Consider the following 25,263-nt stretch of genomic DNA (forward strand, 5'->3'; position numbering starts at 1 on the left):
CGGGGGGTTTTACTGCTCTGCAGAGTTCTGCTCTACCACACCCCCACTGTTTATGTTTTGGTGACTCAGACACAGCTGAGTCACTGCCCTTCTCTTGCCAGGCATACCGCCCGTAAGAAGGGCTGCTAAAGCAAATATACTTTACTTAGCAAGCAATTCCTATCAAGTGAAGCCTGGCCATGCCTCTGGTCACAAAGCAGTGCTGTTCCAGCTCCTACACTATTCCAATATGTCAGTCCCAGGAATTCCCAGGTACACAGCATTTCAATGTTCATATCGCTTCTCTTATCCCTTGCCCATTAGATCATGGCCCATACTGGGTGCTGGTAAATGATGTTTAAGGATTCTGCGTAGAAGACTATAAAATGTTATTGAGAGATCTTAATAAATGAAGGACACATCTTGTTCATTACGGAAAAGCCCAGTATCGAAAAGATGTCCATTCTCTCACAATTGATTAATAGATTCAATGCAGTCCCAATCCAAATCCCACCAGTTTATGTGGATGCTTGTAGATATACTGATGCTGAGAGTAAAGGCTGGGGCTGGACATAGAGGTTTCAGAGTGCATCACTGTTAAAGCCAGGACAGTGGCTCAAGACCAGGGAAGCAGGGCAGTTGAAAAGGAGCATGCTTTACTTCCCCAGCATCGAGACAGACAGTTGCTGGACCTGGCACCTGCATTCACGCCACGTCCACCTCCACGGCCAGGATCCTCTGTGGCGTAGCTTCCTTTGGCTGCTTCTGCTTCTGCACTCCAAGTTCATTCTTTTTTAATACAATGCAGTTAGGCATCTTCCCACCCCATTGTCTTGTCCTTGGCCTCTTATGGCACTTGCCACTAATTACCTCTTCTCCTGCTTCCTTCCTCTTTTTCTCCTGCCTGCGTGCATAATCCTTGTAATTCACAGTCCTTGGCTCCTTAGTCTACATTCTTTTCCAGGACATCGTCATTCCCTTCCATGGGACTGTCTGCTGATGTCCCCCAAGTCCATGTCTCTATTTCTGACACTTCTAAGCTCCAGAACCATACTCCTCCCACTGCCGTCCAGAGTCCCCCAGCAACTCAAATTCAATGTAGTCACTTTTTGCCTGCAAACCCTTCTGTATTTCATGCACAACATAGTCATCCCTATGCCAAACTGACGTCATTAGACACCGTGTTCCTTTACCTCTGCAATGAATTGGTCTCTGAGCCTTAAGTCATATCTGATTCCTCTACATCATGTCTGTTCCTGCTGGTTCAGGTGTTCAACATTATCCCTGTATGACTGACCATGTCACGTCCATGCTTAGACCTTCCAGTGCCTGTCCATTGCCTGAAGGTCTGAAGAACTTCGTATGACCCAGGAAACTGCCCTCAGCTCATCTCACTCATTAAGTTTCCTACTGTTGCATTTTCTGCCCTTCCCGATCCTATCCCCTAGGTATGTTAGACTGTTCTGACATTTTCCCCAAACTGCCATCATTTTCTTTCCTGACATCTCTCTGCCTGGAGAGCTGCTCACATGTATGAGAGCTAATGCTTGGCTTGGAGACCCAGTTCTCTGGGGCTCATTGACGCCACCCCTCCTCCACAGACCTGCATGTGCCCCTCCTCAGTGCCCCGCACTGTTCCATACATCTGGAGATATATGTCCATTCCTCTTACAGCACACAGCACATTTTATTGCAAGTCTTCACTGGCCTGCCTGTCTCCTTGCAGTTTGTGAACTCCTTCATGGCAGAGACTATATTTTATTTATATTGTTTTGTCAGTCTTCAGCAAAATGCTTGGCACACAGGAGGTGCTCAATAAATGTTTGATGGATCAGGACACGTGAACAAGGGCATTGCCTGCTTGTGGGAACAGACCCATCACGTGGCCGCTCCTCCTGTATCCACACACACAAAGATGGTCCTTTAGTGTGGAGTCGATTGATTGACTGATTCATTAAACATTTATAAAGTACCTGGTGGGCTTCAAGCATTGAGGGAATGGACGAGCAAGTATCCACTGTGTCTTTGAGAAAATTACTCTTCCAGCACTGAAAGCAGCAGTGTGACATTTTGGCAAGTCATGCCCACACATCAGTGGAGAGTAGAATGACAAGCCCTTAAGGCCGAAGGCAGGCACAGCACTGGGAGGCTTTTCCTGCAAGCTGGTGACTTTCCATGTCCTGACCCTCTCCTCGGCATGAGGCTTTCAGCTGGGAAAGCTGGCATGGCTTTCCAGGGCATGACTCAGGCAGCCACGAGCAGATGCTGCCGCAGACCAGAACCCGGTCAGGGCACTCGCAGGTGACAGAATCAGAGAAGTGTGATGGGTTTGAGATGGAGGAGGCAGACATGATGCAGGGAAGGCACATTTGGGGATGAGGGACACTTCTCATGCTTATTCCTAAGAGAGACAAGTTCCCCTTTATCTCTCCCTTTCCAACACCTGCTCTCTGCAGTCCGAAGTGTATCTGCTGTAAATCATAAAGACACAGTAGTTTAAGGATATTAGTTCAATGATTTCTCCCTGTGGATTTTCCTATCTAAACAGCATAGAAAGACTTCGACTAACATTCTAAATAGCAGATTAATGCCTGGAACTATGTTCTAGGACACACAGATTCACTAAGGCTCTTGAAACTATTCCAGGAAGGCAGTTATGTTCTTTATCCGCCAAGTTGGACAACACGGGGGTGGAGGAGAAAAAGCCAGAGGAAAAAGGGTTAGTGCCAAAGGATCAGGTAGAGCCCAGACCAGCAGAATGTCTGGGGCCAGGCATTCACTAAGGAGAATGAAGCTTTGCAGGCAGTGCTGGGGGAGAAGTCACATTGAATGGTGCGTGATGGGACCTTGAGTTGGGTAAATCTTTTGGTGCAGGTGGCAAAAAAGGCCAAGGACATTTACTTGTCCCTTATGTAGCCTGTCCCTTCTGCATAAAAACACGCTTATTTAGCCTGTCCCTTCTGCATAAAACACCCTCACTCACTTACTTAGCCTGTCCGTTCTGCATAAAACACCCTTACTCACTTAGCCTGTCCCTTCTGCATAAAACACCCTCACTCACTTAGCCTGTCCCTTCTGCATAAAACATCCTCACTTAGCCTGTCCCTTCTGCATAAAACACCCTCAGTCACTTAGCCTGTCCCTTCTGCATAAAACATCCTCACTTAGCCTGTCCCTTCTGCATGAAACACCCTCACTTAGCTTGTCCCTTCTGCATAAAACACGCTTACTCACCTAGCCTGTCCCTTCTGCATGAGACACCCTCAGTCACTTAGCCTGTCCCTTCTGCATAAAACACCCTTACTCACCTAGCCTGTCCCTTCTGCATGAGACACCCTCAGTCACTTAGCCTGTCCCTTCTGCATAAAACACCCTTACTCACTTAGCCTGTCCCTTCTGCATAAAAACACGCTTACTTAGCCTGTCCCTTCTGCATAAAACACCCTTACTCACTTAGTCTGTCCCTTCTGCATAAAAACACGCTTACTTAGCCTGTCCCTTCTGCATAAAAACCCTTACTCACTTAGCCTGTCCCTTCTGCATGAAACACCCTCATTCACTTAGCCTGTCCCTTCTGCATAAAACACCCTCAGTCACTTAGCCTGTCCCTTCTGCATAAAACATCCTCACTTAGCCTGTCCCTTCTGCATAAAACATCCTCACTTATCCTGTCCCTTCTGCATAAAAACACCCTCAGTCACTTAGCCTGTCCCTTCTGCATAAAACACCCTTACTCACTTAGCCTGTCCCTTCTGCATGAAACACCCTCACTCAGTCTGTCCTTTGCATAAAACCATCTTGAGTTTGAAGCCTTCCGGGCCCCCCCAGCAGAGGAGGGGGCGGGGCTTGGCGGGGCGGGGCGAGCGATGGGCGGGGCTTCGGGGCATCCTCTGCGGCCGCCGCTGGGCACGATGGGAGCATCCCTGCTCGGCGGACATGGCGTCCTCCTGCGCGGCCGGCTGCAGCTGCAGTTCCGGGAGCAGCTCTCGCTTCGGCCGCGGGGCGGCGGGGGGCGACGGGGGCTGCTGACGCGACCCCGGGGCGCCGCCGCCGCCGCCGCCGTCATGGGGTCCCCGGGGCTGCAGCTGCTGCGACAGGGCGTGTGGGCCGCGCTCACGGGGGGCTGGTACCACGACCCCGAGCAGAGCACGTTCACCAACAGCTGCCACCTGTACCTGTGGCTGTTCCTGCTGTTGCTGCCCTTGGCCCTGCACCTGGTGAGCGGGGATGGAGGGGTCACAGGGAGCGCAGACTTGCCTAGGAGCAGGGAGGGGGAAGGGACTCAGGAATTTGGGACCCAGAACGTGCGGGGAAAGGGGTCCGCAGGGTCTCACTGGAAGGGAAGGCAGAAGGGGAGAGGACTTTGGGGACGCTGGGACACGTCAAGAATGGATGCGGGCTGTTAAGATGAGTCAGGCTGTGCTCGTCGCTGGGACTGTTGAACCCGTTTGGCAGGGGCACAACCCTAGGCCTCATGGCTGGTTGGCCAGGGATAACGTTTGCTATGAAACGTTGCACGTGAGCGCCAAAAGGCCAAAGGACACGTAGACAGCAAGCCCCTTTCAGTCTTTTCCCCTCCTGTCCTCCCTTCCTGTTTTGCTTCGAGAAGGCAGGTTCAATGATCCATTACTCCCCTTGCAATGTCCACAGTGTTAGCTATAGAATTCTGCAGGAAGATAGAATCATGGTTAAATCGAATGGACTTTGTGTGCTAAACAAAGTATTGCAGCATCTGTTTGGGGCTTGACACTGAAAGGGTTAAGATAAGTGAATGCTGCTCAGTAACTACCTAGATGACCTTCTTAGGAAAATTGCATATACCTAATTGAAACAGTGGTTCACCTTATTTGAAAAGCTGTGCAGCTAAGGTGCTCCCTGTCTTCTTAAACTTTCTGTGCTGAGAATCTAATTTGGGTATGTCTGTTGAAAGGCTTTATTCCTAAAACATTGTCTGGCCATGTGCTCGCTCCACAGCGAAAGTCTCCAGTTTGCATGGCTCACGGACTCCAGGTTAGACACTGGAGATTGTCCATAGTTTGCTCTCTTTCTGGCTTTTCCAGAGTTTATCCAGAGGGTCAGGACCCAGGTTCTGAAGTTGGGATGCCTGGGTTAAACCTTGAGTCCACCTCTTACCAGTTCTGTGACCTTGGGGAAGTTACCGACCATATCATTCACTTTTCCTATCTGCAAAACGAGAAAATAATAGTATCAAATTTACAAGGTTGTTTTGAGGACTGAGATCTCTCTTAATTTGACAAAATGGGGTGAACAAAACAGCTTCTCCCTTATCCCTGGAGCAAATAAGACTCTTTATTATAAGACTTATAATTAATTTCTCTTCTCCGTTCTATATTTATTATTAATATTATAGCATTCTCTAGTTCCTATTAGTATGGCATCATTTTTTGAATTCTGCTTTGTACTTGGTTAAAACGTGTATGCATTTTACCTCTACCCCTAGCAAGTGGAGTTTTTAAGGGCATGGATTGTGGTTTTGTTTATTCATCTTGGTTCTCTTATCGTGCCTGGTGGAGTTCCCTGCATTTGGTTAACACTGATCTCATTCATCTCTAATAAATAATGGTGCGTCTCTTTCTGTTCCAACCAGCGTTATATTGTCTCCCTCACTATACGTTTTGAGTATTTCCTGATAATGAAATATTGGGTATTTCATTTTGTAACCCTCAAACATTGATTATGAAATATTTCATTATCAGGAAATGCTCAAAATATGTAGTAAAGTAGACAGGAAATATTCCACCTGTAATATTCCACCTGCAATACTCCTCGACAACAACCACTAACACTTAATGCATGTTCCTACAGATATTTTTCTATGCATATGGGCTCATTTTTATAAAACCCTACTAAAGATTTGATGTACACCTTGATCAGACCCTTAATTTCTGTCAAATTGTGCTTTATTGCGTAGCTTGATATCTATCTTACATTTGTAAATAGGAAATTGTCCTTAGTTAAGCTCATCTGTAATGATATTTAAACATAATTTCTGGCTAAATTTCAAGATTTTAGGAAGTAAAAAAACACCTTAAAATAATCTTACTGATTTTTTTTTGCAGGGGAGGGACAGCTGGCTGGTACAGGGATCAAACCCTTGACCTTGGGGTTCTCATCACCACATAATGTTACCCTTATAGTGGACCTTTTTTTTTCTTATCAAAACAAATACACTGAGTTTTTTATATCTCTATGCCTGCGTGCCTTTAACTATTATAGAATGATTGTATTTGGGTGTATTTATTTTTACACTGCTCTTTAATGTATAGCCTATCTTATTCAAAAAAGGGCAGGTTATCGTTTTCTTGCTCTGGTCTTCTGGTCTCTGAAAGTGCCCTTAGAGGGAGAGGCCCCCTCCCCCAACTGAGGCTTCTCTAGATGTTAATGTTTAATGTCCTTCTCTGCACTTCAGTGCTGCCTGTGACTGTTAACATCCTTTTCAGTTCATTGCACTTACAAGAGTTTGGCTCAGAGAAGATAGCTGACTCCTCACTGCAGCAGGGGTTTATTCAAAGTTCTGAAAATAGATACCAACTTTTTGCTTTGCTGCTTAAACAGCAATCTGTGCTCTACAGCACGGAGACCGAATTCCTTTGTATAGCATAGAAGGTGCTTCTTGCCCTACCAGTAGCCTCCCACTTCAGATGCCCCATGTCTGTTATTCTGAAATGTTTGCTCTTCCTGGAAGATCCTGTGTTTTTCCCATGCTGTTCTGTCTGCTCAGCTTTGCTCTGCATCCTTCACAGTTCTCACAGACGTCTGACTTCTCTGGGATAGTTTCCTCAATCTGAGTTAGGTACACCTCTGTTTACCTGAATTATAGCCCTTGCTCCTCTACTCCTGCTCATCTGTCTCTCGTGCTTGACATTGAACTTTGTACGTATAAGGGCTATGTTTTTTGTCTCTGTGCTTGGTAAGAAGTAATCATTTTTATACATTTATGGGTTTAGCTGTGGTTTTCATTGGGGGAGAGGGGTTGTTCTGCACCCTTCTCTGGGGACATTTGGCAATGTCTGGAGACATTTTTAGTTGTCACAACTGGAGGGAGTGCTACTGACACCCAGTGGGTAGAGGCCAGGGATGCTACAGAATGTCCTGTGGTGCACAGGTCAGCCCCACAACAAACTACCCAGCCCAAGATGTCAGTAGTACCAAGATTGGGGAACCCTGGGCTAAAGGAGAGTGACTGTTACATAATATTAATGGGTGATGTCCATGATTTTAGTGATTGTTGTTGCAACATGACAATAGCTGCTTGTGCATATTATATTTAAGTAGACACAATGATTCTAAATTGGGAACAGTAACTGTCCCCAAGGGGGTATTGACAAGTCTTCTTAGGAGCATTTTTGGGTTCATCTCAATGACTTTATCACTATGGCACTTAAACTAAATGTCACAATAGCATGTAAACTGTGGGTGCTGGAGGTACTAAACACCTTCCACAATGAGAAATTGTTAGGTCCCAAATGTCAATAGAACTTCTATTTTGTTGAAAAACACTAAATGGGAAGGAGCAGGAATCACTGGACAATCCTTCGTCTGTGTGGTTTGTGGAAGGATCAAACTAAATATACTTGCAGTTAGATAGACAGAAAGAAGGATTCTGAGACATACCAATGTCTGGCTTCTTACTAGGAAGCTGACCAGTAGGCTGGGCAGCAGGGGGATGTGTAGCTCACACAGGGCTCCCTTCCAGCTCAGCCGCCAAGGACCATCTCCCTTGCAGCTGTGATTGACAGCGTGGAAGCTTCTGCTTGTTTTTTCAGCAGAATGTGTAAAGAAAAAGTTATTAATGCAACTCATCTTTGTCTCACTGTTCCTTTAAAAAGGATTATTGCACACTGATTTTAACCTTTTAATGTAATTGAATTTGAAGAATATTGCTTAAAAATTGAGAAATATATTATACCTCATTAAATTTGAATAGTAATTGAAGCAGGCTTGAAATTTCATGACACTAAAAATTTTCTGTATCATTTGAGTTTCGAGGGGTCTAAAACAGAGAACTTGGTAGTGATGAACTCACTGTACTTACACTCTGTAGTAAGAACTATTGGCTTGTCAAGTCAGAACTATTTCTAAAATTCCTTATGAAAAATGAATATATGTTTTCAATTATATTACACGTAAAATATAGCATTGATCACCTGGTATACTGTAGCTTATATTTTATAAACATTGAACCCTCCTTTTTAATTCTAAATAACACATTTATTTCTACTAGGAAACACATGACATGGATTTCCAATCTCAACATCAGTAAAAGTTTATGATTGAGCCTGTCATTATATTGAGGGTGACATAACTTTGCCTTAAATGAGCTTATTGATTGGTTCATTCTGTTTGTGTCAGTATATGTTAAAAAATGTAAAAAAAATGTTAACTCTTACTGTGACCGTTTAACATAAAAAAGGCAGCAGGAATCCAAATTTCTTGACTATACTAAACATCCAGTGACTCAGTATTCTTTTATGAAAACAGAAGAGAGAGAGGATTGGATATCTGCAGGTACTAGCTTTTAAAATAATTTTAAAGCATTTAACCCTACAAAGTTCTCATTTTAATGATCCTGCTGGTACAATTCTGACTCTTTAACCTTTGGCTCTTTTTCCATCTTATTTTTCCCTGTGGCATTATCTTGGTGGTCCAAACATTTGCCTGCCACCTCTCTAGCCAGAATTTCCCTCATGGAAACCACACACAAACTCAGAGGCCCAGGAGCTCCAAGAAATCAGAGCAGATCTAATAAGAAACAGACAGCAGACCCAAAGAAAGTCACGTAGCAGGTCTAAGAGCAACTGGTAGAGTCTGCTTGGTTGTTATCTTACTTTGCAAGATAGAGGTACAGGCAGGTCTAAATTCTGAGAAGCAGTCAGATTTATCGATCCCCTCCACCTCATCATTTTTGAACAAGTATTTGCAAGTCTGGCCAACTTCTCAGGTGCTGCATCAAGGCCTCCCCGTCTATAAGCTGGGCAGCTTCCTATAGCTAGGGATGTGCTCTGCACTCCTGTGCCTCTATGGGTTCTTGGCCTGAGTTCCTGGGATCATTCCAGTTCTTCCTATATACTCACGCATCCCAGATTTTCTGAGAAAATACTAAATTCATTTAATTATTTTGTCCTAAAGAAAATTCATGAAATACATAATCCACTATTATTTTAGGTCTGAAAACTTGTAAATTCCTTCACACACATAATTGCAGAGAAACAACAGCACTTCTCTGTCGCGTGGCCTGATTTTTGGTATCCCAAACCCCCACAGAATTATAATTTACTGAAAGGGGACCCAAGAGTCCTACTTGAATGACACAGATAGACCCTCAACAGTTATCAGGTGAATGAATCAATCAATAGGGTGTGGATATCCTGGACAAAGCAGATCTCTCTTAATTTGACAAAATGGGGTGAATAAAACAGCTTCTCTCTTATCTCTGGAGCAAATAAGACTCCCTTATTGCTCAGTCTGAATTCTGTGTTTTTGGAATAAAGTACAGTTTGTTTTTTTTTTTAACATTCATAGAACTTGTCAGGCTTCCAGAAACATTAAGTAGGACGTTTCAGAGCCCATATCTGCCCCGATGGCATGAATACCCAGACTAGGCAGCTTCTCCCAGCCAGAGGAAATCACGGCATATGGCAGAATAATCTCAGCACCCTGAGATGGGTATAAACATCAAAAATGAGGCTGAGTGTTTATGTTTGGCAGGTTCATGCCTCATTTATTAGGCCACATGTTCTCAGTGAAAACATTTTTCCCAATTACTTGAAGCTTAACCTTTAAGCAGGAAAACTCGATTTATTTTAATCACATTGATGGAACAGCTTTACATTTTCCCGCCTTCTCTAATAGGATATTGAATGTCCTAGGCCATTTCCTTTGTCATTCTAGATATCTCATTATGCTTTTGTGGTGGTGTCCTCAGACATGACTAAGATGACAAAGTGTATGTGTATCTCAGAAAATGATCTTGAAAGTGCCTATGCCTTTTTATAGGTTTTTTTTTTAATTGAAACATAATTGATTATACTTACCTGTGGGGTGCCACACTATTGGTTTTCTTTTTCGGAAGTTTTGCTTTTCCTACAATAGAAGCCATCAGTTATAATGTCCTGTTACACTATGGTGTCTCCTGTTCATTCCTCATTCTGCCTTCTAATTTCTGCTACGGTTGGGGAGCCAAGTTTATCAGGCTTTTTATGCACCACATAAATGAATTATGCTTTGACAGGAGTACAGAGCGTCCTATGAAGCTTGGAGCAGCTCCTCTTTTAGTGAAGTTCGTGAATTTTGTGTAGACCTCGTGACCTGATAAATAGTACCTTCCTTTTCTGAGTCACTTGAGGGAGACAGGAGAGTTGAGCAGATGGAGTTCCTTATTGCAAATGAAGCTGATGGTCAGGAATGTGATTGTGTCTGCAGACAAGTGGCTTTCCCAGCTGTGAACCACGGGGTCAGAGACTTAGCCCGTTGGTCAGGTGCAGTGTGGAAAGCCTGACTTGAGGCCTGATGCTGGAGACCCTGCAGCATGGAGAAGCCACCCAGACACACCTCCTGGGCACCGCTGCCTCCTGTAGGAAGGGGCATACCTAGGAAGCCATGCCCAGTTCCTGTTCCCAAATCACCCTCACAGATCCCTAAGGGAGGAGTGGGTCAGAGGTGCAGAGAGGCCAGATCTGCAGAGGCAATGACCCCCCCATCCTGGAACCAGTGAGTGGGAGGGATGTTTCCCTCTGACAGTGGTGTGTCTGGACTGCCCAGAAGGACCACTTTGTTTTTATTAGTTTCTTCTGAGTCCCCGATCCTCTCTCAGGTCACTGCAGTTGCTAGGTAAGTAACTCCAGATGACAGGAGCTGTGTGTGTCTGTCTCCTCTGTAGCACGACCTACCTTATGCCTCGGCATCTTCGTTGACAAAATGAAAAGAATCATTTCCAGAAGTCTTCAAGATTAGCTTGTGAAAGTGGACTGTGGAGCCCCGTCATGAAGTACAATTGATAAACGTTGTAGTCTTCTACAGGGTGGTCTTTGCGTGTGCACCCGGAAGCCCTCACAGGCGGTTCACTCTCACTAGACTCAGGCATCGTTCACGGCTAGTCCTCAACTCAGCCAGACTATTGATGATTATTGATTATTTCCTCTCCAAGCCCCTTGAGAGGAAAGCCAATAACCCACACCCAGCCTATAGTTAAAACCCAGATGGTATGAAATGTGCAGCCATTGTGGAAAACAGTGTGGAGGTTCCAAGAAAAATTAAACATAGAATTACCATATGATTCAGCAATTCCATATCTGGGTATATATCCAAAAATAATTGAAATAAAGGCCTCGAAGTTGTATGTGTACACCCATGTTCGTAGCAACGTTATTCACAGTGGCCACAGAGTGTAAACAGCCCAAATGTCAATTGATGGATGAACGGATAAGTTCACACGGCATTGCTTAAATGTGGTCTGCCCATAGAATGGAATATTATCTAGCCTTAAAAAGGAAGGAAACTCTGACACGTGCTCAACTTGGAGGAGCCTTGACCGTATGCCAAGTGAGATAAGACAGACACAAAAGGGCAAATAATTGCATTATTCCACTTATGGGAGGTATCCAGAGAGGTCCAATGCATGCCACTGGAAAGTGGAATGGGGCTGCCGGGGGCTCAGGGGTGGGAAGAGCAGGAGATAGTGTTAAGTGGGGACAGAGTTTCAGTCTGGGAAGATGGAAATTCTTATGGTGGACAGTGGTGATCGTCACACGAGCATGTGAGCGTCCTTAATGCTACTAAACCGTACACTTAAAAGTGGCTCGAGATGGTAAACTTTATGTTTATATATATATATATATATATATATATATATATATATATATATATATATTTGAGCACAATATTAACAATGGGTCAGAGAACAACATACAACTTCTCTTTGGCCAAGGATAAAATGTTGAAAAATGTAGCCTTCTATTGTTAGTTAGAATGTGTTAAAATGATAAGTTCGTGGACATAAGGAATTATGATTTGCCTTAGAACAAGTAAACCCTCTGTTTGAGATCTGAATATACCTTACATGGGGGAGAGGGGAAATTCTGTGATACAAATTAAAAACAAATTCGTAAGTTCTCACTCATGATGCATTCTTTCCTAAGCCTTTCCACTCTCCCCTCCCGCTCATACCTCCAAGGACAGCAAATCCTAGACTCTGAGGGTCTTTTGTTGACTGAGCATGATGATGTCTGCTGTGAAATGGCCTTGAAAGTGATGCTCAGTGATGTCCCTGGGAATGTCGAATCAGAGGAGCCTGGCAGAGCACAACTGCATGGCAAGGAAAAGGGACATTTGGGACAATGCTAGATTCTGTTTGGAGGGTCTACTGGAGGGAGAGGTTTTTTTAAAGGAATCATGAGCTCAGGGAATTTGGGGAGGTTAATGTACCATGCATAGCATGCTATAAAACCTTTCCTCTCCCAGGATAAAATCTCTGTATCTCACTAGAGCCTGGTGAGGTCTGCGAGCTCTCTGCAGGTGTAACCAAGTGTCAACTATTGTTGCACGAGACAAGGGCCTGTTCTCACCTGGGTTGCACACTGGATGCTCCTGTTGACTTCAAATTCTAACTTCTTGCCTTCTCTTAATTTCAACATTACCAAGCTTATGCTGTAGTCAGCATTTATGAGGATGAACTGAAAACTAGAATGTCTCCTTATTGGGCCAAGTCAGTTCTTTTCCAAACGAATTTGGAAATTCAAGAGCCATATATAGTCTTCTATCTCTCATCCATCTTCCCTAGTGTTCTCTTCCCAATGCCTCAGGGTTTTCTCAGTTTATCTCTAATCTAATTTGAATTGAAGCTTCCCCATGGGAATGGCGTCCTTATATTAATTAAATTAAGCAATACTGCTTCCATAGCAGTCAAAACCCAAGATCTCCATGGTTGAAAGAATCAAAGGTTTAGTTCTCTCTCCTGTTATGGTCCCATCGCAGGCCTGTAGGGTCCTTGCTCCACGGAGTCACTCAGGCCCCCAGGCTGAAGGGAGCATCGTCACCTTGTGGACGTACCGTCTGGACAAGATGGCCTTTGAGATCCCCAAATAGAGAGGAGAAGAGGGGGTGGGGGAGGCCAGCAGCTCGTAATCGTCCAGCTCATCATTCCACTCATAGTCCATTGGCCAAAAGTGGCCACACAGCCCCAGCCCACCTGCAAGACAGGCTGGGCAGCGCAGAGGAGCACGTGGAATGTTGAGTGAGCCCCAGCGCTCTTTGCTGCCCCTGCCAGCTGGAGCACCATGAAACCCAAGTTACATTAACATTCAAACAACTTCTGTGTAGAGTTTGTACATAACGGTTCCCTAATCTGTTCTCACAGACAGCTGCAGTTTTTCCCTTTCTTTTATCAGTTTCTTCAAACTAACTCTGGCTTTAGCCTGGAAAAAGTGACAGGGGCAATTAGTGTCCCCGTACCTCTCTCTCTCTCTTTGTTTTTTTTCACTTTGTGTGTGTGTGACTTGGGGTTCTTTACAGCCTCACCTCAGGAGGTGCATGTGTAGAGGTGAAGCTTACCTGCTGCCAGGTAGGGGCCCTGACTGTATCTGTTACCTACCTACCTGATATGATCTTATTTCACCATTTCATCCACTTATTTATTAATTTGTGTTTATCTGTGGGCTTTTTCTCCGTAATGTAGAAGCACATAAGTGTTGGTGAAAAGCCCCTCAACCTCGTCTTTCTCTTGTTGGGGAAGCTTTTCCTCTTTCTCTGTCATTCTTTTTGTTTGTTCTGTTTTAGGACAGTCTTCCCCAGATGACAGACCCTCAGATGGGACCAGGCATGTTGTGCAGAGGTCACTCAGGCCTGAGTGACCTGGTGCTGCAGCACCCAATAGACTGGTCACTGGACTCCTGAGATTTTTCAGGGAGGCCCATTGATAAAAACGTCTCGCTGGTCACTGAAGCTGTTCTCGATATCATCTTAGGACAGTCAGGGATCTGTTTCCATCCCGATGGATAAGAATTTAGTTTAGGGAGGACCACAGAAAACCTGCAATGGTCTGTGGTCCTGGCTGAGAATTAGGAAGAGAGGTGGGGACAGTTCCATGGGTGCCAGTGATTCTTTTGTTTCTTGAGGGGATTGGACAGGATTGAGGTGAACTTCACCACGATGATCTCTGTGCTGAGATACTTTGTCGCTGCTGGGAGTGTCCCTCTTCCTTTTGGAAGCAGTGACTTTTTGTGGTCCCTTGTGCACACCATGACCCTAGGGAAACCCATGGCCTGCTGGAGTCAGCCCATGGGAGGTCAGTGAGGTGGGGACGGGAGGCCATCCTGGGCTTTCTCCTTCCCTCTTTCGTGTGTTCTCCACGAGGTTTTTTGTGTTTTGATGGAAACAGCATCTTACAGTCCCTTCTCTGGCCTTTAAGACCAGATGCATAGGAAACTCAGACAAGGCACAGAAAAGAGCTAATAGGAAATGGAGAGGTTCCCTGTCATATGTCTTTTGTTCTGTGGGGTTCCTGTCTGCACATCAAATGCCGGTCATCCGTGCAACGAGCACAGACCCTGAGGAATAAGACAGACTTTTAAAAAAGAAAAAGGTACCAGCTCTTTCTCCTCAGGTATTTTAACCAGGCAAAGTTACAAAACTAGTAACATTTGAAACCTTGCCCAAATTATGCTCAATAAATAGTCCAAAAATGCTTCCAGGTTTTAAACAAAAAGGAAATCTTACAAGCAAATACATTTTTCCTTTTTTTCCCCCCCTCTTCAGGCTTTTCCTCCAAATGCGATCACTGTATTTTTTTACTGCTGTTCAGTGACTGTTCTCTTCACGATCATCAAATTGGTCAGTTATCGTCTGCACCTCATGTTTGATGCGGGAGAAGTAGTCCAGCAGAGGCCCCCCGGAAAGAAAGAAAAGCCGCCTGCAGACAAAGAGGCCAGCAGTGAACGAAGAACCAATCCCCAAAGCCCAAGGTGACGTTTCCAGTCCATGGGTCAGGTCATGATCCTCTGCTTTTAATTTCGAATGAAATAATGTTTCTTGTTTATTAGTCGTTTATGAAAATACTAGTGTAGGCAGACACAGATATATGTACTTTTTTTATACTTAAGCATATACTTAAGCATAAGATTGATATTCTTAATCAAGATGGCTTAACTGGCTATCGGTGTGACCTTATACCATGACCCAAAATTTATTTGCCTTAGACTTAGCACTGCAAAAAGTTTCACTTCAGTATTTTTATTTTGTTGTTTAAATGCTTAGAGCATGCCAGCGTATTTTAAAGAAGAGCATTTGTTACAAGTATGTAGGGAGAATAACTTCTGGTGTCCTACAGAGATAACAATATTATATTGTGTATTTCTAAGTAGCCGGAAAAGAGGATCTTGATTGTAGTCAAAGAAAAATGTTCAGGTGATGGATATGCTATCTACCCTAAGTGAATTATTGTCCAATATATGTACGTATTGAAGCAACACACCATACCCGACACATATGTACAGTTAAATTTTAAGACTAGAAAAAAAAAAAAAGAATAACGTGTTTGTTGACTTAAAAGTAATACATGGCACAGAGCTGAAATGAGAGTGATCCTCCAGTAAACGTAATTGTCGCCGTTCTTGTATTATTTCTTATAGTTCCTTAAGAAAGCGTGTCCTGCAATTTCAAAGAATGTTTATTACTCTCTCTTAAAAATAATATGTTCATAGAAGGAATATGACAAAGTGAACTCTGGGGAAAAACTAGATTTTGGGCTAACGCTGAAGGAGCCATGGTTCTGTTTGGTAATGTCACTGCTCCTGTGTTTCTCGTGCGGGATTAGCAATGCCAGGCGGGTCCCCCACGGCGGAAAGGAAGAGGCCAGCCGCCACTGCCCCACGCCTCGCCTGCACCGCAGCTCCGGGGGACAGAGCACAGACTCTCGCCACTCTTCTGGGCCGCTGGTGAGTGGTCCTTTTTCCAGCTCCGCGCTCTTCCTGTCGCTTTTGTGTGGACCCCACCTGGAATGTGAGTGTGACTGTTGTGCTGTGGTCGCTGGCCCTGTGCTCGTGGGGTATCCTGTGTCAGGGTGTGGGAATGGCCTGCAGGGTGTGCTGGGGACCATAGGAGAAACGCTCAGTCCTGTGCGCAGAGCACACTTGCAGCCTCCTCTGCTGGGTACCACCTGCTGGGCGGCCACGCTGGCCGGAGAGCCCCGAGCAGGCCTCCCCTGCCCTCTCCCTGTCCTGCCTGCCATTCATTCAGTGAAGTCATCAGACTCACAACGCCTCCCAGCAGGGATAACTGACTCCACCTCTGCACTGCTTTCCACGTGAAATCACACCTGCCTCTTGGAAGGTCAATAAATCACCTTTTTTCTAGGTGAGCTTTATTGGGCTCTGTTCACTACAGTATAAGTCATACCCTATTCTTTCTCCTTTTCCTTTCTTAAAAGCAAACTCTCTTATGTCCCAGTACATTCGTCTTGGTTGGATGTCTACACTTCTATATATTTCTGTCTCCATTTTTGCTCCCTGTTTTGTAGGAGCTCAAGAAGAGTGGACACTGTGTTGTCTCTTGTCCACCTGCCACTAAGAAAAACAGGGGCTGCTCCCTGCCTGGAAATACACAGTGAGCCTGGTCGTGCATTCATGTTTGTTTTTCCGTTTGTTTAGGGGTCGCCAGCACAGGGAACAGTGGAAGATCTCAAAGGTAGAGCATCGTCATCACCATACTTTATCGTGACATTATCCTCAGGGAAGTGGAAAATATTTTTATAAAGTAGAACGCCAGTGAACTAATTGAAAATAAGAATATACCTGAGACTGCGTAGTTATATTTTAACTTCATTTCTGTAGCTCAGCTTCAATTATCTCTTATCGGAATTTCTATAGCATGTCTACATTCAAATTGTGATATTTTACTGACCATATTTCACTGCTGTTTGTCCAGTCTCTACCAGTCTCTACCTCATTTTCATGCGGTGAGCCTCATGAAAATAATACATTTTGAGAATAATATGAAATTTCATTTTCTGGAGAACAGCTGAAATTAGCATCATGGCCCTGAACCCCTAAAATGAAATCTCTTCATTCATCATTCAGCTACATTCCATTATAACAATATATAAAAAGACTGTCCAAATTCTTTCTTTATGTTATTACTACTGAAATAAAATGCACTGTAGTTAGGTTTCCAGTATTTTAGTTTATATACACAGCTTCATAACTATATTATTTGTTGTTCATTTTTACACACACACACAAACACCTTTTCCCCCATATTAGACTAAATATTCTTCTGGGTGAGGTGTACTCTAGCTGTTAGCACCCATTATGTCACATCCTTTGAATATCTCTTCTGGCCTTTTACCTTCCCCATTTCTATGGAAACATTGTTTCTTTTCTTACTTGCACTGCGAATTGCTGCAAAGGTTTTGCATCCATCATTTCATTCTGAGTTACAGCAAGTCAAACGTACAGGTAGCATGGGAACCCTACCTGCCTACTAAACCCAATGTTTTTTAGCAGCACTGCACAAAAGCAATGCATTTCTTTTCTTAGCCCAGTCTCACAAGACACCATCCTAGTATGCAATTCTTTCTGTTGTTAAAAGCCTCAATGGCTTTATTTTTTTGATAGCTTTATTGAGATGTAATTCAGATGCTATACAATTTACCCTTTTCAAGTGTACAGTTCAGTGGTTTGTGTTTATTCGCAGAGTTGTGTATCCATCACCACAATCAATTTCAGAATCTTTTCATTACCTTGAAAAGAAGCTCCACATCGCTTAGCCATCACCCCCCAACTCCTCCATTTCCTCTAGCCCCAGGCAGCCACTATTTACTTTCTGTCTGTGTAGATTTGCCTATTCTGGACATTTCATACAAATGGAATAGTATAATACATGGTCTTTTTTGACTGGCTTCTTTCAGTTAACATAATAGTTTCAAGGTTCATCCTTGAAAATAGTAGTAGCATCTATCAGTACTGCATTCCTTTTTATTGCGGAATAATATTCCACTGAATGGGTATACCGCATTCTACTTATCCATTTATAAGTGGGTAAATGTTTGGGTTGTTTGTACTTCTTGGCTCTTTGAATAATGCTGCTACGAACATTTGTGCACAGGCATTCGTGTGGACATGTGTTTTCATTTCTCCTGGGTATAATGTATACACAGCAGTGGAATTGCCAGGTCAGTTAGGAGCTATATGTTTAATCATTTGAGCAGCTGCCAGACTGCTTCAGAAGCAGGTGCATCATTTCACATTTCCACCATCAAGGTGTGAGGGTTACAACTTCTCGTTGTCCTAGACAACACTTGTTACCGTCCATGACTTTGGTTAGAGCCACCCAAGTGGGGGTGGAATGGCATCCCATCCTGGTTTTGACTCGCACTTCTCTAACGACTAATGAATTTGTCATCATCATAATTATCTTTAGAGAAATGTCTACTCAAGTTCTGTGCCCAGTTTTTGATTGCATTGTCTTTTTGCCATTGTTTGAGTTCTCTGTATATCTGGGATACAAGTGCCTTCCCAGATGTATGGTTTGCAAATATTCTCTCCCCCGCTCTGTGAGTTGTCTTGTCACTTTCTTAGTGGGGTCTTTTGAAGGACAAAAGTTTTTAATTTTCATGAAGTGCGATTTACCTATTTATTGTTTCTTTTGTTGCTGGGGCTTTTGATGTCATATGGAAATAACCGCTGCTGAATCCAAAGTCATGAAGATTATTTCTGTGTTTTCTTCTAAGAGTTTTGTAGTTTTAGCTCTTACGTTTAGGTCTACGATCCATTTCGAGTTAATTTTTTGTGTGGTGTGACTGAGGTAAGAGGGTCAGCTTCTTTCTTTTGTGTGTGTTCATCAGTTGTCCTAGCACCGTTTGTTGAAAAGACAATTTCTTTTCCCCATTACCTTGTCCTTGCATCCTTGTGGAAAATCAATTGGCCATACATGTGAGGGTTAATTTTTGGACTTTTGGTCCTATTCTTTTAATCTATTTGTCTGTCCTTATGCCAACACCATACCGTCTTGATTACTGTAGCTATATAATGAGTTATAAAGTTGAGAATTGTCAGTCCTGTAACTTTGTTTTAAAAGATTATTTTTCTTTTAAAAGATTGTTTTGGTTAGTCTCTGTCCCTTACATTTTCATGTGAACTGTCAGTCTCTGCAAAAAAAAAAAAAAAAAAAAAAACAGCAACAAAAAACACCCAGCTGGGATTTTGATAAGGATTGTGTTGGATCTATAGATCGATTCCGGGTGCATTCTTGTCTTAATGATGTTAATTCTCCCAGCCCGTGAACGTGCAGTGTCTTCCACTGATTTGTCTCTTCTTTAGTTTCCTTTAACAAGGCTTACACTTCTTTAGTGTACAAGCCTTACACTTATTTTATTAAATTTATCTCTAAGTATTTAATTCTTCCAGATGTGAAAACCGGAATAGTGTTCTTAATATCATTTTAGATAGTTCATTGCTAGTGTGTAGAAATATAATTAATTTCTCGCATTCATTTTATGTCCTGCAAACTTGCTGACCTTGCTTATTAGGCCTAGTAGTTTTTTTTAATGGCTTCCTTGGATTTTCTATATTCGAGATGATCACATCTGTGAATAAAGATACTCTTCCTTTTCCCTTGCCAATCTGGTTGCCTGTTATTTCTTTTTCTTGACTAATTGCTCGGCCTAGAATTTCTAGTACAATGTTGGTTAGAAATAGTGAGAGTGTGCCTCATTGCCTTCTTTCTGTTCTTATGGAGCAAGCTTATGGTTTGTTACCGTAAAGTACGATGTTAGCTTTGGAGTTTCATAGACGGCCTTGGTCAGGTTTAGGAAGTTCCTTCTAATCCCAGTTTCTTGCGTGTTTTTATTAGGAAAGGATGTTGGATTTTGTCAGATGCTTTTTCTGCATCTGTTGACATGATTGTCTAGTTTCTGTCGTGGGGTGTTTCTTGATATGTTACTCTTAGTAATAGAGTGTGGATGTTTTTACAGACGAGGAGGCCAAGGTTTCGAGCAGTGGTTCTCGGCTGGGGAGTTCTGCTTCCCAGGGGACATTTGACAATGTCTGGAGGCATTTTTGATTGTCGTGACTAGGGGTGCAGCTGCTACCGGCTTTGAGTGAAGAGAGGATATTTAGCAGCGTGCTGAATACAGTGCATAGGCCAGGCCCCATATTTCCCCCAGCAAAGAATTCTCTGGTCCAAAATGTTGTTAGTGCTGCAATTGACAAATCCTGCTTCAGAGGGGTTAGGTAACTTGCCCAAGGACACACAGCTGGTAAACAGCACAGCCAGGACCGTTCTGATGACAGGGCCCCAAAATGTTGCTCAAACCACACTGCTCTTCCTCCTGAGGCCACAACACAGCAACAGCCAGAAATCTCAGTGATTATTTTAAGTACAGACATTTCAAGAACAGTTTCACAGTGGAAATGACATTTTTTAAAATAAGCATCCAGTCACATTTGTTGCTGGTGCTGTTTTTGGTTTATTTTTATTAGGTCTTGCTCTGGGGCATTGTTCCTCCAGTTCATATGCTAACAGAGTTTCTGTTTGCTTTTTATTTCAGGTGTCGTTCTGTCGGAAGACCAGCTGGTGGCACCAGTGTCATCTACCTCACCTGGTATCAAAAGGGACAGCTCACCTGCTTCCCAGGTGTGCATGCCGGAAGCCACTCCCAAGTCAGCGACGCCGGTGAAATTGGTTGCCGCAGAAAGTCTCATCAACAGTAAAGGAAAGGACAGAGGTGGCAGGGGGCGGCCCCCGTTCCGCTACGGGTCTGAAGGTGGCTTAGCAGACACAGGAGCCGTGAGGGTGTCACCACATCTGTCTTTGTCTCAGTATGACTTACTGGAAACAGACGTTTCTTTCCAGCCGTGGGGGAGCGAGAATTCAGTCCTGATTCCAGAACCTGTACATAGTCCCCAGGGCTCCCTGAGGGAACTGTCACAAAGCAGGTCGCCTGGGGACAGCCTGAACAGCAGCTGCCCACAGTGCCGCACCATCATGGCCAAACCCACAGAGGAGCCAGCGGACCCCTCCCGTCAGGTGGACATGCCCTTGACCCGGGAGGGGGACTACTCAGAGAGCGAGGTCGCCGTTACTCTCATTGACACTTCTCAACCCGGAGACCCACTGAGTCTGCATGAGCCCATCAAAATTGTCATCACTATGAGCAGTACCGTGAACTCCATGACAGACTTGGAAAGCTCCCTCCAGCTGAAGGTGATCGGCGCAGAGAGGACCGGGTTCAAGTCTGACGCGGAGCCAGCTGCGCCAGGGGTGGCAGGTCCTCCAAACACTGAGCAGATCAGAATTCCCGTCATCACCCTGGAACTGTCTGAGGATGAGGGTGGCAGTGTCTCTTGTCCCGAAGAGAACGGAAGTGAGAGGACCCCAGAGAGACTGAAGGTGGAGGCGTCTTCCAATCACTGTTCTGGCTACGGATCTGGGGAGGGGACAACTGCCACCAAGGACTTCAGTCCTTCCCCGAGGGACCCCTGGGAAGCAGCCCCCCCACTGACGCCTGATGTGGCCTCTGGGGCTGACGGGGGAAAGGAAGGCCGGGCCACCCTCGACCCGTCATCTTGTAAGAGCCCTCACGAGAAGAGACACGCCCGGGTGCTGAGTGTGGACAGTGGGACAGACGTCTTCTTGAGTAAAGGATCTGTAGACGTTATGAACGATAAAGAGCAAGTAATACCAACTTCCAAATCTGACCTAGAGGCTAAGGAAGGACAAACACCAAACGAGTCCACCTTCCTGGAATTTGTCTCCCTGCTAGAATCAATTAACACTTCCAAGGCGGTGGCATCCACCCAGCCAAGTGGCTCCGCAGCGCAGGAGGAAGGAAGCCGGCTTCCCAGAGGTGCGCACCTCCACGTGGCTCCGTTCCAATGACCGCGCACACGGCTCTTTGTCCTTTGCCTTCTGGGATCGGTTTTGCAAATAGTGCAACAAGTATTGCCTGGTTTTGCCACTGATATTTGCAGAACGCACCAGTTCTGAGCTCTTTCATGAGCACCCACAGTTCTACTGGCTTAGGCTGCCAGGAAACTCGGGCAGTGTAATGAATTTTTGGCTTTCTTAGAAGGCAAGAATATTTATTTCCAGGGAAATAAGCCGTTATATTTTACTGCAGTAACAAGAACTCGCAATAGATGTCTTTTCCTTTATAGAATAGATGTGCTGTGGGAGAGGTAATCATAAAGCAAATTTCTGTTAAGTGCTTCTCCTTTTCCTACTGAATTCCATTATAAAATGCAGAATTCCCTAATCATCCCAAGTTGCAAACATGCTAATAACACACACTTGTACAGCTCTTAATATATGCCAGGCGCTGTGCTGAGCGCTTTATGTGCATTAATGAGGGCGACTGTACCATCGTGGTTTGCCTGAGAGGGTCCTCATTGACACGTGTTTTGCCAACATAATCATTAATAACACTGACTTCCCTTCTCAAAAGTGTCTCCAGCTTGAACGATAAATGATGCAGTTCCCCTCATATCAACTCCTTAGTCCTCGTACAATCTTACGTCGTGGATGCTGCTATCACTGCTGTTCTGCAGATAAGGCTTAGGGATTCTCACTGACTTTCCCAAGTGCGTCTAATAAGTTCAGGAAGTGCCAGAACTGAGCTTTGATCCCAGGCAGTCTTTCCTGTTCCAGAGTCTCTGCTCATAAAGATTAAACTGTATTTCCTGTATGAAGATAAGGCGCATTTATTTTCAGTTTACTTTATATCTCTGGGCCTCAGTTTCCACATCGAGAAGATGATGTTACTGGACTTGAGTTTGAGAAAGCCTTTTATGTTTAAATGTCTATGTTTCTGTGATTTTTGAGTATATCGTGTCTACACGTACCAGTGTCTGGATGGGGCTACTGGTTGCTGGAAGTTGTGGTTGCACATAGCAGCTCATTTTCTCTGCTGCAGTTTGCAGTGTTTCTTGGTGCTAGGGCGGTTTCTTTGCCATGCATGGGTCATTCTCTGCTTTCTGGGACAGCCAGGGGCTCCTCTGGTTCCACGTTGGTGGCTCTGAGCAATTTTCCTCAGTTAAACTTTTTAGCAAGCATAGGCAGTACGTGGGAGCAGGGGTAACTTTGAGATAAACATTTTTCAGTGTAAAAACTCATAGTTCTAGGTCAGCACGCCTGTTAGAACTTTTGGGTGATGGAAATATTCCACACTGCAATCCTGTGGGGTAGCCCCCAGGCACGTGTAGCTATTGAATGCTTGAAATGGGAATTGTGCCGCTGAGAAACTGTATTTTAAATTTTATTAAATTTTAATTCATTTAAATAGCCACAAGTGGCTACTGGCTACATACTGGACAGCAGTTATCCAGAGGACACGAGTGCCTTCCCGGGAAGCACTGGCTTTGGGACCAGGTAACCCAGGGACAGACTTTGGTTCTGTAGTAAGTGCCAGCTGGGTGAGCTTGGACAGCTCACCCCGTGCGCCTGAGTCACGGTTTCCGCAGTAAAGCAAGGTGATAATATGTTGCAGATTCACTGCGAGGGTTCGGGTATGAAACGGGTGAAAGGTCCTGGTACCTGATCGGTTTTAGTCTTTTGTTCTCGTTTTCCCTTCAGGACGTGAGTGAAGTTTATTCGGTTTGTCTTCTTGAGTTTCTACTCTTCTTAAACTTCTCAGCCAGCCACATTCAGTCAAACAGTGTTAAATTGGAAATCGAGGTGGCCCGCTGGGAGATACGGGTGCTGTGACATGTTCTGGGGGAAGGACTGGGCTTGGTTGTCGAGAACTTGGAGGGATGCACGGAGGGAGGATTTGGAGGGGATTCTACGCCTCTTTCAGGAAAGGACAGAGGTTTTTAATTTAAGGAAGAAAGGGAACTATGATAAGCCTTTTTTGGAAGACCGTCACCACCAAAGGTGGCGAATTGGGTGATTTTTCTGTGGTGCCTTATATCTTCGAGACTGGTGATATCCTGTTCTTCTCTCACTAAAGAATACTGTTTTATTGACATCTAAACCCAGTTTTGGAGTGGATCTTTCAAACAACATGACAGTGTTTAATGATATTAGCAGCCTAGAGAGTTCTCTTATTTTTTCCCTGCTTGATAGTCGGACAGTGCTTGAGCTTGGACCTGATTGGAAAAAGATAAGCGATTTCCCCAAATATCCTAAAATTCCAGGCTGTGGAAAATCATACACTTACCAAAAGCCTTTGAACCGTGTTTGTTTTTCGTTTGTTGGTTGGTTTGGTCCCACTTTCTTTTCCCTTGTGGAATTAATTGAAGACCCCCAGAAGGGAACAAGCGAAGACTTATTCAGAGCTTGCAAGCGAGTCAGACGCAGAATTTGGTTTTGGCAGAGACTTAAAGGCAGGCAGGGTGCGAAAACTTTATACAAAGAGCGTGTACTATTTTCATAAGCACGAATGTATGTAGTGGTGCTTATTGAAGAATTTTCTATAGTATAGAAAATCAAAGCAGCCAAATTTTACAACAATAGAAGCCAGTTAAATAAGTTATCCTGTATGTATAAAAGTAATATTACATAACCACTGTTTTTGGAAGATGTAGAAAAATATCTAATGATATGAAGTATTTATAGTACTTGAAGATGAATATAATAGTTACAAAACAACATCTGTATTATGACATTATTTTTGTAGAAAAAAAAATATATGCCTGGAGAGGAGGCCACGACTGGTGTGACACAGTCTGAGAACCCCTTCTTGGGGGTGTGTGCACATCTAGACGCACCTTCCTAAGTGTGTGTCTTAAGGGGGCCTGCAGGTTCAGACCCCTCCGTCCTGTTCTGTCAGGCTCCCCACGGCCGAGCTTCTGGGCCAGCGATGAACTCAGAAGAAGACAGCTGTTGGCATCTTTGGTCGTGGGAATACAGTGGTCCTTTTGACCTTAAAAGTGGCTGTTGGGGTGTGCCCTCAGACAAGGAAATGCTGACCCTCAGGGGCATATTCCATTTTGCATAATTGTGTAAGCTAAGACCCTTATTTTGGTCCATTGTTCGAAGAAGATTCTAAAAAAGCAAAAATCCCAGTCTGTGCCTGTTGGTCTTAGAATTCTTATTCACCTAACATATTCTCAGGGCTAGGAGTAGAGGTTTATCTTTTCCGCGTCTGCAGTGGTGCTAAGCGTACAAGGGTACCTGAAAAAGTTCGTGGAAAGATTCATGTTATCTTTTAATTCTATTTTTCCACAGACTTTTTGAAGTACCCTTGCAGAGTCCAAAATCAGCTGTTTAACAACTATCTATTTTTATGGAGGGACCAATTCTACCTTTAGCTTGAAAATTTAGATTTGGAGA

At 44.1% G+C, this 25,263-nt stretch overlaps 1 protein-coding gene across 1 annotated transcript in view; it reads left to right on the plus strand.

Annotated features, from left to right (window-relative positions):
* The first annotated feature begins 4,043 nt into the window (after positions 1-4,043).
* Positions 4,044-25,263, plus strand: part of PCNX2 (pecanex 2) — a 237,885-nt gene continuing 216,665 nt past the window's right edge. Inside the window, exons 1-5 of the mRNA XM_063082913.1 lie at positions 4,044-4,196; positions 14,752-14,957; positions 15,809-15,929; positions 16,641-16,677; positions 20,540-21,838. Coding sequence (XP_062938983.1) covers positions 4,044-4,196; positions 14,752-14,957; positions 15,809-15,929; positions 16,641-16,677; positions 20,540-21,838 — 1,816 coding nt within the window. The remainder of the gene's footprint in view (positions 4,197-14,751; positions 14,958-15,808; positions 15,930-16,640; positions 16,678-20,539; positions 21,839-25,263) is intronic.

The sequence above is a fragment of the Cynocephalus volans genome, chromosome 18 (genome assembly GCF_027409185.1).
Source record: "Cynocephalus volans isolate mCynVol1 chromosome 18, mCynVol1.pri, whole genome shotgun sequence".
NCBI classification, from domain to species: Eukaryota; Metazoa; Chordata; class Mammalia; order Dermoptera; family Cynocephalidae; genus Cynocephalus; species Cynocephalus volans.